This window comes from Heterodontus francisci, chromosome 7 (genome assembly GCF_036365525.1).
Source record: "Heterodontus francisci isolate sHetFra1 chromosome 7, sHetFra1.hap1, whole genome shotgun sequence".
Lineage (NCBI taxonomy): Eukaryota > Metazoa > Chordata > Chondrichthyes > Heterodontiformes > Heterodontidae > Heterodontus > Heterodontus francisci.
Genome location: NC_090377.1, coordinates 115,451,345 through 115,464,774, shown reverse-complemented (window position 1 = coordinate 115,464,774; position 13,430 = coordinate 115,451,345). Strand labels below are relative to the sequence as shown.

The 13,430-nt window shown below is 44.8% G+C and overlaps 1 protein-coding gene across 2 annotated transcripts in view; it reads right to left on the bottom strand.

Moving 5' to 3' along the window:
* Positions 1–13,004, bottom strand: part of LOC137372252 (putative methyltransferase DDB_G0268948) — a 33,506-nt gene extending 20,502 nt beyond the window's left edge. Inside the window, exons 1-3 of one of the 2 annotated variants that reach the window (XM_068035949.1) lie at positions 12,810–13,004; positions 5,634–5,811; positions 1,949–2,109 (exon numbers count right to left, since the gene is read on the bottom strand). In XM_068035949.1, coding sequence (XP_067892050.1) covers positions 1,949–2,109; positions 5,634–5,811; positions 12,810–12,895 — 425 coding nt within the window. In that variant the 5' untranslated portion in view covers positions 12,896–13,004. Of the gene's footprint in view, positions 1–1,948; positions 2,110–5,633; positions 5,864–12,809 lie in introns of both variants that reach the window. The other variant, XM_068035950.1, reaches the window with a different exon arrangement.
* Positions 13,005–13,430: the final 426 nt, after the last annotated feature.

The following is a 13,430-nucleotide window of genomic DNA, read 5'->3' as shown; positions in this document are numbered from 1 at the left end:
AAGAGTGTGAATTATTGGATGTGATAAACATAGGGAGCGAGGATGTATTAATGGGATTAGCATCCTTGAAAGTTGATAAATCACCAGGGCCAGATGAAATGCATCCTCGGCTGTTAAAAGAAGCAAGAGAGGAAATAGCAGAGGGTCTGACCATAATTTTCCAGTCCTCACTGGATACAGGTGTGATGCCGGAGGATTGGAGAACTGCTAACATTGTACCGATGTTTAAAATGGGAGTGAAGGATAGATCAAATAATTACAAGCCAGACAGTCTAACCTCTTTAGTGGGCAAATTATTGGAATCTATTCTGAGAGACAAGATAAACTGTCACTTAGAAAGGCATAGTTTAATCAAGGATAGTCAGCATGGATTTGTTATGGGAAGATGACCAACTTGATCGAATTTTTTGAAGAAGTAACAAGGAAGATAGATGAGGGTAGTGCAGTTGATGTGGTCTACATGGATTTTAGCAAGGCTTTTAACAAGGTCCCACATGGCAAACTGGTTAAAAAAAAAATCTCATGGGATCCAGAGAAATGCAGCAAGGTGGATACAAAATTGGCTCAGTGGCAGGAAACAAAGGGTAATTATTGACGACTGTTTTAGCGACTGGAGGGCTGTTTCCAATGGTGTTCCGCAGGGCTCAGTACAGGGTCCCCTCCTTTTTGTGGTGTATATTAACGATTTGGACATAAATGTTGGGGGCACGATCAAGAAATTTGTGGACGACACAAAGTTTGGCCGTGTGGGAGATAGCGAGGAGGATAGCTGCGGGCTGCAGAAGATATTGATGGTCTGGTCAAATGGGTAGAAAAGTGGCAAATGAAATTCAACTTGGAGAAGTGTGAGGTGATGCATTTGGGGAGGTCAAACAAGGAAAATGAATACACGATTAATGGGAAAATACTGAGAAGTATAGAGGAAGTGAGGGACCTTGGAGTGAATGTCCACAGATCCCTGAAGGTAGCAGGACAGGTTGGTAAGGTGGTTAAGAAGACAGATGGAATCCTTTCCTTTATTAACCGAGGTATAGAAGACAAGAGCAAGGAGGTTATGCTGGAACTGTATAACTCATTGGTTAGGCCACAACTTGAGTACTGTGTGCAGTTCTGGGCACCTCATTACAGATAAGATGTAATTGCACGAGAGAGGGTACAGAAGAGATTTTCGAGGATGTTGCCAGGTCTGGAAAAATGCACCTATGAGAAAAGATTAGGTAGGCTGGGGTTGTTCACCTTGGAACAGAGAAGGCTGTGGGATGATCTGATTGAAATGTACAAAATTTTGAGGGGCTTGGATAGAGTGGAGGTGAAGGGTCCATTCACCTTCGCAGAGCAGTCAGTGACGAGGGGGCATTGATTTAAAGTGATTGGTAAAAAGATTAGAGGGGAGATAAGGAAAAACCTTTTCACACAGAGCGTGGTGATGGTATGGAACTCACTGCCTGAAAGGGTGGTTGAGGCAGAGACCCTCAACTCGATCAAAAGGAGTCTGGATATGCACTTCAAGTCCCGTAAGCTGCAGTGCTACGGATCAAATGCGGGAAGGTGGGATTCGAACAGGTGGATCGTTTTTCGGCTGGCACAGACAGGATGGGCCAAGTGGCCTCATTCTGTGCCTTAAACTATCTGCGATTCTATGCTTGCTGATAATGGCAGCATTTTGACACAATGCTTTCAGTCAATGACCAATTTTCACATCCAAATCCTTTTCCAACTTTCTCATGAAAACTCATTGCATCTGCATCCAAGATTCATATTTCCTGTTATCATCCATTAAGTTATATTAAAATGCATCAAGAATTTTCATGGTCATGAACTTTATTTGTCTAGATCTCTCTGAATGCGATCGAACTACTGAAACTAAAATTGATCACCCTCAACAAAATGAGAAAGGCTGCAACTTTAGTTTTTGTGCTCTGTAAAATCTTCAGATTACTATGGTTACCTGTAAGAGACATTATCAGGTCTATCCAGTTTCTTGGCCTCTTCAATCTGAGCTCCACTCATATCAATTCCAACCACTTTTTCAAAGTAAGAAGCCAGTCCCCGGGAGCTCTGACCTGAGCCACATCCCACATCCACTGCCAGGCTGAAGGGCTTCCCCTTCTGAAAAGGGAATCACATTTTAATCAAACACAAACCTCTTCACCCTCTGTCCCCCCAGAAATAACTGCGCTCAGTAATTCCATGTCCAATTATTATAACAGCACTTTATACAACTGCACATTCTAACTGCTTCTTGGGTCAACCGATGGGACCAAGCAGTGGAAGGTGGGTGAGCATTAAGATTGTCAACTCTGGTTGGAGATATTCCTGGAGGTGCCTTCAAGTACCCCACTTCAAACCTCCCGCCATTGGTCTGCCAACACACCCACAGCCAATCAGAAAGTCAACTGTCTCTTCATTACCCAATGGTCATCAGAAAGAGAACACGCTCCTCATTACCCGATTGACCAACGATCAAGAATCATCCAAACAGCCAGTTTTATTCCCATGTCCGATATTTTTACAATCAGTAAACAAAACTGTGTTCTGAATGCCCTATGACTTTTCTCCTGGGTTTGGAGGCAGTCCAGGAGATTTGTTAAGTGTTGACCCATACAAAGCACACCCCGAGTTGAGATTATTTTACTGACACATCCATCTCTTCACTACCACCACCATCTCCCCACCCCAGAAAAAAACTTGCGTTCAGTAATTCTGTGCCTGATAGCTTTATTGGAAAGCCTGCACATTGAGTTCCTAGAAATGGCAGAAACCATATAGTCCTCAACTGGAGACACAATAAAGGCAAGAAACCCCAAATTAATTAATCTAGTCACTCACTGTGATCTGCATAAGAAGAATTAACACTCACCTTTAACACAACAAAAAGACAGATTTAATTGGGTAGAAATTTAATTTTCCAGTGACTGACTGGTTGTTTGCTCTGGAGGTGTTAGGCCGCAGCCATATTAATGGTCTGGGCTTCACATTCCAAAAGAGCCTCCTGATACAGCTTGCCAGGAGGAGGAGTTATATCTGGTTCTTACTAAGCATTGCCAACCCTCCAGGATTGTCTTGCAGTCTCTGGAATTATGGAATGATTTTCCGGATACTGCTGCGAGAAACAGCCAGAGATAAAAATTGTAGGGCATTAAAGAAAAGGTTTGTATCTTTTCTCTTCTTCTAAACACTTCAGTTGATTGGTTACAAATACACTGGAGTTGCGGAAAAGGCTGTTTGACTGGGGATAGAGCAGCTGGTGGTGGGTGATCATGTGATGAAATCTCTAGGAACATGTCCAAGCGGAGTTGTCGACCCTAGTTCTTACACCTGGACACCAGGAGAATTCCTGCTCTTTTTCCAAAAGTTTAAACAGAACAGGCTAATAGGACTTCATTATAACAGCATATCTGAAAGTCAGCACTTCTGACAGGGCAGCTCGCCCACAGTACTGCGCTGAGGTTGTAAGCTCAAATCTGCAGTGAATTGTGAACCTGCCATTCTCACTCAGAGATGAGATCATTACCCCACGGTGAGAATACTACAACAATTCACATTTATATAGAGCCTTTAATGAAGTAAATCATCCCAAGCCATTTCTCAGGAACCACATGAAGAAAATTTGGGATAAATGACTGACAGTGTGGTCAAAGAGGTCGGTTTTAAGGAACGTCTTCAAGGAGGAAAGTTGGGGAGGTTTAGGGAGAGAATTCCAGAACTTAGGGATTTGGCAGGTGAAGGCACGGCCGCCATTAGTGGAGTGCCTAAAATTGAGAATGAACAAGACGTCAGAATTGAAATTTGAAAACCAGGATCAAGGAGTTGTCGGACCTGGATGATGGGTGAGTGGCTCTTGGTGTGAGTTAGGACACAGACAGCAGAATATTGGATGAGTTCAAGTTTCCGGAGTGTAGAATGTGAGAAGCCGGCCAGGAGGGTGTTGGAAAGTCAAGTCTAGAGGTTACAAAGACATGGATGAGGGTTTCAGCAGCAGATGAGTTGAGGCAGGAGTGGAGCTGGACAATGTTATGGAGGTGGAAGTAGGTGGTGTTGGTGATGGCGAACTACCCAGTGGTGAGAGGACTGGTAACAATCAAGTTGACATTGGAAAAAGTATCCCCAACATTTAACTATTAAATTCTGAAAATTACTAAGGTTTCATTTCACAGATTTCCATGTATTTTACACTTAACTATAAATCCCAGTCACTGCTGGAAAATATTTAAAGGCAATATCACACTTCAAAAGTATTTAGACAAATCAAAGTGTAACAGATTGGCCACTAGAGAAGAAACATAGACTTATCGTAGAATCATAGAGCAGTTACAACACAGAAGGAGGCCATTTGGCCCATCGTATCCATGCCAGCTCTCTGCAAGAGCAACTCACCAAGTCCCACTCCCTGCCCTTTTTCCCATAGCCCTGCAAAATTTCTCTTTGGATAATTATCCAATTCCCTTTTGAAAGGCTCGATTGAAGCTGCCTCCACCAAACTCTCAGGCAGTGCATTCCAGATTCTAACCACTCACTGCATAAAAAAGTTTTTCCACGTCGCCTTTAGTTCTTTTGCCATTCACCTTAAATCGAAGTCCTCTAGTCCTTGACCCTTTCACCAAAAGAAACAGTTTCTCCCTATCTCCTCTGTCCAAACCCTCCCATGATTTTGAAAACCTCTATCAAATCTTCTCTTAACCTGTTCTCGAAGGAGAACAACCCCAGCTTCTCCTATCAATCCACGTAACTGAGGTCCCTTAGCCCTGGAAATATTCTAGTTAATCTTTTCTGCACCCCCTCTAAAGCCTTCACATCCTTCCTAAAGTGTGGTGTCCAGAAATGTACAAAATTCTCCAGTTGAGGGCAAACAGGTGTATTATAAAGGTTCACCATTAACGTCTTTGCTTTTGTACTCTATGCCTCTATTTCTGAAGCCCAGGATCCTGTATGCCTTTTTAAACACTTTCTCAACCTGTCCTGCCACCGTCAATGATTTGTGCACATATACCCCCAGGTCCCATGGCTCCTGCACCCCCTTTAGATAGACACCCTTCATTTTCATATTACCTCTCTTTGTTCTTGCGACCAAAACGAATTACCTGACACTTCTCTGCATTAAATTTCATCTGTCATGTGTCCACCCTATACACCAGCCTGTCTATGTCCTCTTGAAGTTTAACACTATCCTCCTCGCTGTCCACTATACTTTCAAGTTTTGTGTCATCTGCAGATTTTGAAATTGTACCCTGCACACCCAAGTACATTTCTTTATCCAGTCTTTTGCAATCTCAGGATGTCTCAAAATGCTTTACAGTAACAGCCAATTTGTGCACAGCAAGCTCCCACAAGCAGCAATGTGATAATGACCAGATAATCTGTTTTTGTGATGTTGATTGAGGATAAATGTTGGTCAGGACACCGGGGACAACTCCCCTCCTCTCCTTCGAAATAGTGCCATGGGATCTTTTACATTTACCTGAGGGCAGACAGGGCCTCAGTTTAACATCTCATCTGAAAGGCAATAGTGCACACTGCCTCGGTACTGCATTGGGAATGTCAGTCAGGATTACGTGTTCATGTCTCTGGACTGGGACTTGAACTCCTGACCGTCTGACCCAGAACGCTGATTTTTGGATCAGCCACATTCTCACCTTTCTCTGCAGATAGTTGAGGATGAGATTGTTGATTTCAGCAGGTGAAGGAAGCCTGAATTTCTGATACAAGGCAGCGAATTCCTGCTCCTCAAAAAAACATCTCGCCATGTTGGTGTCTAATCGAGCAACTGGACCTCTGCCAGAATGAAAGCAAAATACTGCAGATGCTGGAAATCTGAAATAAAAACAGAAAGTGCAGGAAATGCTCAACAGATCAGGCTGCAGCTCTGGAAAGAGAAACAGAGATAACGTTTCAGGTCTGTGATCTTTCATCAGAAAGGCTCTGGCTTTTAAACTTGTTTCATGAGAGGTTACACGTCTACAGGTCTGGCCAGCAGCTGGGCACTTCTATCCTTGGCCCCTCTTTCTCTGTTCCACTGTTTACATCGCCCTGGCGCCAACAGTAGGTGTATTTCAGGACTAACTACAAGTGAATAGCTAATTTAAAGTTACCTGGGACTCCTTGCCAATCCCCAAACCCTGACCTCTGACCCTGCCCACTGCACATCTCCCAGTCCTGCACACTCTTTGCTAAAATGTGTGTTCCAAATTCCGGGACTCTGCCGCCAAAACACTGCTACTCCACTGACCACACGAAGACTGAACTCCTGCCATTCTGATCTGCTGTTTAGTTGCTTACATTTTAAGGCAACTTTTTCCGGCCCACAGTCCGTGTTGGCCATAATTCCACAGTATACCCCAGGGTCCCTCACATTATATCCTGATCCCTCACAATGTACCCTGGGGTCTCTCACACTGTACCCTAGTTATATGGATGTATCACATGTGAAGCAGGATGGAATAAATCTGCTTGGATTTATGACATAACTCACATTTTGGGAGTTTTGGTTCTTTGTACAGCCTAATAACCTTGTTTTCCACAGCCCGAATGGGTTTTTCTGCCATCTAGCTGAAGGACATTGCTGTATTCGGGGCAGTACCAACAATACTCTGAATCTTAAAATCCACCAGGACCTGAACACACCCATCACTCACCAGTGACAGGAAAGAACATTAAGCCCCAAAGTGAACAAGCCCAGCTTCCAATCACAAGCTCCGTGTTGTGCTGGAATTGAGCACAAATAATAAAACATGTCAGTGATAACGTTCAACTTTGACATAGTGGAAAGATTGACGGCTTTGGAATCGATCAATCACCAGGCACCGCCCACCACTTTCCCTTCAGTCGAAGGCAACGGGGTGATTTCCCAGGCAGGAAGCTGGAGATGTGGGGAAGGGGAGAAGAGAATGGGAAGCGATGAGAGGGGAAGGTGCAGGGGAACGGGGAGGGGTAAGAGGGGGTGGTGCAGAGAATGCGGGAGGGAGTGGGAATGGGAAGAGGGAGACCGTAAATTATGGGAAAGGGGGGCTGCAGGGAGGTGGATGAATTGGCCCTTTAGATATTGGAGTTGAGATCGCACCATGCGGGTCCTCTTCACACCCACTGCCACACAATCAACGCCAAAATAATAGTGAGCTGGCTGTGTTGAAATGCCGCTGACAGATGCACTGAGTTAACTTCCGCCTCCCTCACTCAATGTCAAAGCCCTCCCTGCTCCCAACGTGCCTCTGAGTTAGTCTCATTATGATTGTCTGAATGGCCTTTTCTCATTCCACATTTTATAGACATATTGAACAGCTCAGTCACAACTCTCATCACAATGAACCACAGTACACCAACACCATTAAAAATTAACTTTATATTGTAAACGCAGTCAAAAATTAAAATAAAACATTTAAAGCATTGAGTTAAATGTGCTGGGTTTCTAAAAGTTGTTTGGAACACAACTGTTATGAGCTCGCAGGACAACAGTCTGGTGTGTACTGTGTCTTTAATGAAACTGCTTGTGATGGCTGCCTGCAGTCAGAGTGTCTCATGGTGGGAGTCACATGACTACTGCAAGCCAGGAAGCACATTAGTACAGTATTGCATTTCTATCCCAAACATCCCCCTTGTCATACAAAGAAAAGTGCATGCATTATCATTGACATTGTGAGTTGCCAAGTTACCCACAATGCACACAACGTTCTCATGCATTAGTAGTTTGTAATTCTTGTCAGACTCTGCACAGGCATTGCACACATAGTCATTAAATTGTGCTTGTCTCTTAATAGTGCGCGTGCACGTTATCGTTGGTTGTTCATCTGGTTGATTTTCCTTCTCCGGCAAGTGTCGTTCCCTTGTCACTTGTTGCCATGGTAACTGTTGCTGTTCCGTATCCATTGTTGGGGTGCTGTGGACCTCTGGAGCTGATGGTTGTTCTGGGTCTGTGCAGTTGGTGAGTTCTCACCTTCCTGATATGCCGCCTGCTGTGACGGAACAGCTTCTCCAATTGTACGTGTGTGCCTGTGCTTGCGACAGTATACCTGGACGTTCACTTCCACCGCATACAATTGAGGTGACAACTGCTCTACGCAGGTCCCAAGTTGCCAGTTGGGCTGACTCTTGTTGAGAGTATTGAAGGTTTGTACTCTTACTGGCTCTCCAATGCTCATTTCTAGCAATGTTTTGGTAGTTCTGTCAACGTGAAATTTGACTTTCTGCCATTTCACCTTGTTATTGTCACTCACACCTGTTACTAGTTCTGGCTTCAGTAGCTTTTTTACAATTGGAAGAGTAGTTTGGGTGCGGCGTGACATTAGTCTTTGTACTGGACTACTTTCCATGTCTTCAGTAGGTGTGTTTCACCACTTGAGAATTCCCTTGTACACATCTGTGCCAGATTTGCTCAATTCCTTTATGATTCCTTTGGCGATTTTCACTGCCACCTCAGCCTTTCCATTTGACCGGGGATAGTGTGGTGAGGAAGGATGGTGTTGGATTTCCCAATCCTTTTTGAAGTGGCTAAATTCTTCACTCGTGAACTGAGGGCCATTGTCTGTCAAAACTATGTCTGGAATGCCGTAATGACTGAAGTGTGCTTTCAGGTAATCTATAATCTCACCGGTCGTCATTGAAGTCAGCTGGTTTATAATAACAAGATAATCAGTTCCTGCGAGAGTGAAGATGTCTACTCCCAGCTTCATCCATGGTCTGTCTGGGATGTCATGTGCCATCAGCGACTCTTTAGTTTGCTTAGCTTGGTACTCGTGACACTCACTGCCCTGGCTGATGTGGTCCTTGATTTTATTGCTCATGTTTGGCCAGTAGAGCACTTCTCTCACCTTCCTCAGACTCAACTCAATTCCTTGGTTGCTTGCATGATGCGCTTTAGCATCTCTCCTCTCAACTCCTTCGGGATAATGACTCTATTTCCTTTGTGCACAATGCCATATTGGGATGTCAATTCATCTCTGTGAGCCCAATACACTGCTGTGATCACAGGAGTGTCCTTGTTGCTGTCAGGCCATCCTTTCATCACTATTTCTTGCAACACTTGGAGAGTTGGATCTTGTTGGGTAGTTCGCTTGATTTGAACAAGGTGCATGTCAGTCAGATTCAATGTCTCTGCTGGGTTGATGACTTCCCGATCATGTCGAGCTGCAGCTTCATGTTGGATCTGGAAGATTTCACACTCTGTTGTAGCATCCTCTGTACTCATAGGGAGAGCAGCTCTCGACAGCATGTCAGTGATGTACATCTGTTTCCCTTGCTTGTATGTCACTTCCAGATAGTATCTTTGTAAACGGAGTAACATCCTTTGCAGACGCTTTGAAGCAGTTAGTAACGGCTTGAGGAAAATGCTTTGTAGTGGGTTGTGGTTGGGCTTGACTGTCACTTTGTCTCTTCCAAGTCGCAATTGATGAGAATGTTTACAAGCAAAGACAATGGCCAGGCACTCTTTCTCGATCTGAGCATAGCATCGTTCCGTTTGCATTAACGTCCTGGATACAAATGGAACCGATTGTTCTTGCTGCATTAGGGTTGCTCCAAGTCCTGTCTCGCTGGCGTCACACTGCACAGTAACTTCATCTTTTACATCATAGTATTTCAGCACTGGCTTTGCAGTCACTAGTTGCTTGATTTTAGTGAACACTGCTTCTTGTTCTGTGCCCCAATACCACTGCACATCCTTGGCAGTGAGTTGCTGGAATGGTTCACACTCCGATGACAAATTGGGCAAAAATTTGGCTAAATAGTTGACGAATCCAACAAATCGTTGCATTGCTTTTACATCTGTTGTTCATCGCATCGCTGCTCCTGCTCTCATCTTTTCAGGATCTGGGCAAAGACCTTTTTCTGTCAGTACATGACCTATGTACTTGACTTTGGGCATCTTTAATTGCAATTTTTTTTTTCAGCTTCCGGTTCATCTGGCGAGCTCTGTCCCTCAGTCGCACTAGATTTTGATCATGGTCAGCAATGTCTTCTTCCACTGAGTCTCCACATCCATAAACTAGCAGATCATCCACTCTCACTTCAACTCTGGGAAGATCACTATCTCATGTTTTCTGTGTTGAATCTGCTCTGGGGCCATGGAAATGCCAAACGGCATGCGCAACCATCGGTATCTCCCGAACGGTATCCAAAATGTAGTTAGAAAGCTGCTGCTTTCATCCAACTTCACTTGCCAGGAACCATCCTTCATATCTAGGGTCATGAAGATTTTTTGCCAATGGTTGGTATGGGTGAGTGAGATCTCTTCAGAGTTTTATTTAGATCCTTTGGGTCAATGCATACTCTCAGTTTTCCCAGTTGTTTCACTGTTATCATGCTGCTAATTTCATTCTGTCGGGGTTGTCACTTTCTTGATTACTCCCTTCTTTTCCAGCTCTTCTATCTTGTCTTTCAGCCTGGCCTTGAGGGCAGCTGAACTTTCCTTGGCAGATGCTGAATTGGTCTTACCCTCTCATCGACTTCACGATGATGTTCTCCTGGAAGACATCCTAGACCTGTAAATACATCATTGTACTCCTCTCGGATCTCTTCCGTGGTTAATGGTTTAGTGCGCTGTGACACGTTGCAAATCTCTTTTGTGCATTGAGGGTTACCAGTCCAAGCTTTAGACTTGCTGCGGCTGAGATGAGTGTCTTTTGCTTATTGTCTATGATCTGGAACTGCAGGTCTTAATTCTTGTCATTGCATTGGGCTCTCAGAGTTATTTGTCTTCGCGGCACTAGTTTGGTGCCATCATATAGCCTCAAACTTACTTTTGATGATTTCATTTTTGGATCGCCATGTTGAGCTACTTCGCAGAGGTCTGTGAAGATCATGATGTTGCATGATGCACCGGTGTCTGTCTGGCACTTTATGTTGACTTGATATTCTCCTTCTGCAGTCATCATTCCAACAGTCACAAACCATTCATCACCTATCAATCTGACTGAACCAACCTGTTGTATGGTGTTTCGTGATTCGTCAGAATCATCAGCTGACATCCCTCCAGTGGCCATCAGTACCTGTTTGTTGTGCTTCCTTCCAACCAAACATTTGTGTGCCAAATGATTCAGCTTCTTGCAGTGAGAACACTGCTCTCCCCATGCTGAACATGCCTTCTTTTCCTGTACGTGATCCCCTCAGCAGTATTTGAATCCTGCCCTTTGTCTGTGATCTTTCTGCCCTTTCGGCCTGGAATGTCTATCAGCATAATGCAAGGCCTGGTCTGTTCTGCCATGAATATGGTACCGCTGCTGATTTACAACCTCACCACTTCTGCACATGTCAATCGCTTTCCTGATAGTCAGTTTGTCTTCTCTCAGTAGACGTGCTCTCACTGAGGGATCTCTTATGCCTAATACAATCTTGTCTTTAATTAGACCATCTTTTAGAGTGCAAATTCACAGGATTCTGCGAGCTGTGTTAATGCAGTCACATACTGATCAATGCACTCTTTTTCACCTTGGGCTCTAATATTGTACACATACTGTTCGTAGGTTACATTCACTTGGTGTTCAAAGTGTGATTTCAAGGTGTTCAAACTTTCAGATATCTGTTTTTTATGCTCTTCAGGGAGATTTAAGGTGGAATACACTTTGTAACAGTCTCTCCCTAACAGTGATAAAAGTGTAGCTACTTGTAGCTGCTCTGGTTTGATAATTAAATTTGTTGTAATTTCATAATTTTGCCATTGCGAGTGTAAAAACTGCCAGTTCTGCTTCATACCACCTTTCATTTCGACTGGCACAGGCAGAGGAAACATTTGCAGCCAATTTCATACCCTGTGCTTTCAGCTGTTTCTCTATTCCTTTTCTGTGGCTTCCTGTAGCTTTTAGCAGCTTTTAGCAGTTGTGACCATTCCTGTGACTTTAGTTCTGTAGCTGTGTTTCTAAACAGCTCTTCAACACTCACTCTCAGCTCCACTCTGACACCATGTTATGAGCTCACAGGATAACAGTCTGGTGTGTACTGTGTCTTTAATGAAACTGTTTGTGATGGCTGCCTGCAGTCAGAGTGCCTCATGGTAGAGGTCACATGACTACGTCAAGCCAGGGGGCACATGAGTACAGTATCGCATTTCTATCCCAAACAGCAACTTACCAGAGCTGCTAACAGTGCAGTTTAGAATCAGAGAAGATTACGTCAATTAAACGTGATCAATCATGATAATTGCTAAGGGAGTGTTTTTAGATTCTTACCAAAATGCTGCACAGTCTCTGAACGGAGGAGGGCGGGTGTGGAATTTTGAGTTGCCGGGCAACGAGACGGTTCCCCGACTCCATCCCACCCCCTGGGCCATTTTCCAGGCAGCAGGAAGGGGTGGGTGAGGCCGTCCTACAAGCGGCAGGTAGCCGATTCAACTTGTTAAGGTAAAAGCAAAATACTGCGAATGCTGGAAATCTGAAAGAACAGAAAGTGCTGGAAATACTCAGCAGGTTCTGATGAAAGGACACAGACATGAAATGTTCACTGTTTCTCTCTCCACAGATGGTGCCAGAACTGCTGAGTATTTCCAGCACTTTGTCTTCTTATTTCAACTAGTTAAGGGCCGACTAAGGCCGATTGTCAGAGGCCAACTGGATTTTTCCAGTGGGCCTTCAGGTCCCAGAGGCGCTGGGAAGAGGCCAGCTACCTGGGAGCAGCCTCCCAGCAGCAGACCAATGGACCAGTGCTCCCGGCAAGCTCAGAGGCCCCCCCTCCCCCCACCCCCAGCCTACTTGACTTCAGTTACAGCTGCGGGCCGCCATGTGGACAGGGTGCCCCTTCCCACAATGGTGAGGCCAGTTTTGATTTTACATTTGAAACAGTTGGAGAGAGGCCACCTCCATCTTGGGGCACCCTCTCCCTTAACTTACCTGCAAAGGCACTTTGGGAGTTGTTGTTCTTTGTGCAGAAAATAACCTGGTTCTCCACAGCCCAAACCCTCTTCGTCTTCTGTCATCTAGCGAGACAGCAATCTGGTATAAGGAGCAGTACAAACAATGCTCTGAATCTTAAAATCTGCCTGGACTTGAACACATCCATCACTCACCAGTAACAGGAAAGAACATCAGGTGACAAATTCAACAAACCCAGCTTCCAATCACAAGCTCCATGTGGTGTTGGAATTTAGTCCACCCTGTCAAACCTGAACATTAATACCCTGAAGTGTTTTATTATTCACAAGCTTGGCAATCGACCAAACGTCAAAACCAGGCCTCACTGTCCTTTCAATCCTTTCCAAATTAATTCCTGTACGGGAAGCTGGATGATATGGAGATGGGGATGGAGAGGAGCTTGGGTGAGGGGTGGGCAGGAGTGGCAGTGGAGGGATGGCGGGGGGTCCACAGGGAGGTGCATGAGGGGATGGGGGAAAGGAGGAGGGGGTGGAGGGGGAAAGGAGGAGTCGAATGGGCAAATGAGGGGGGTGAGGTCAGGAAGGGTGCTAGGGGGAGGGAGTAGTTGGATGAAAGGGAGGAGGGGAGAAGATGAGGGGG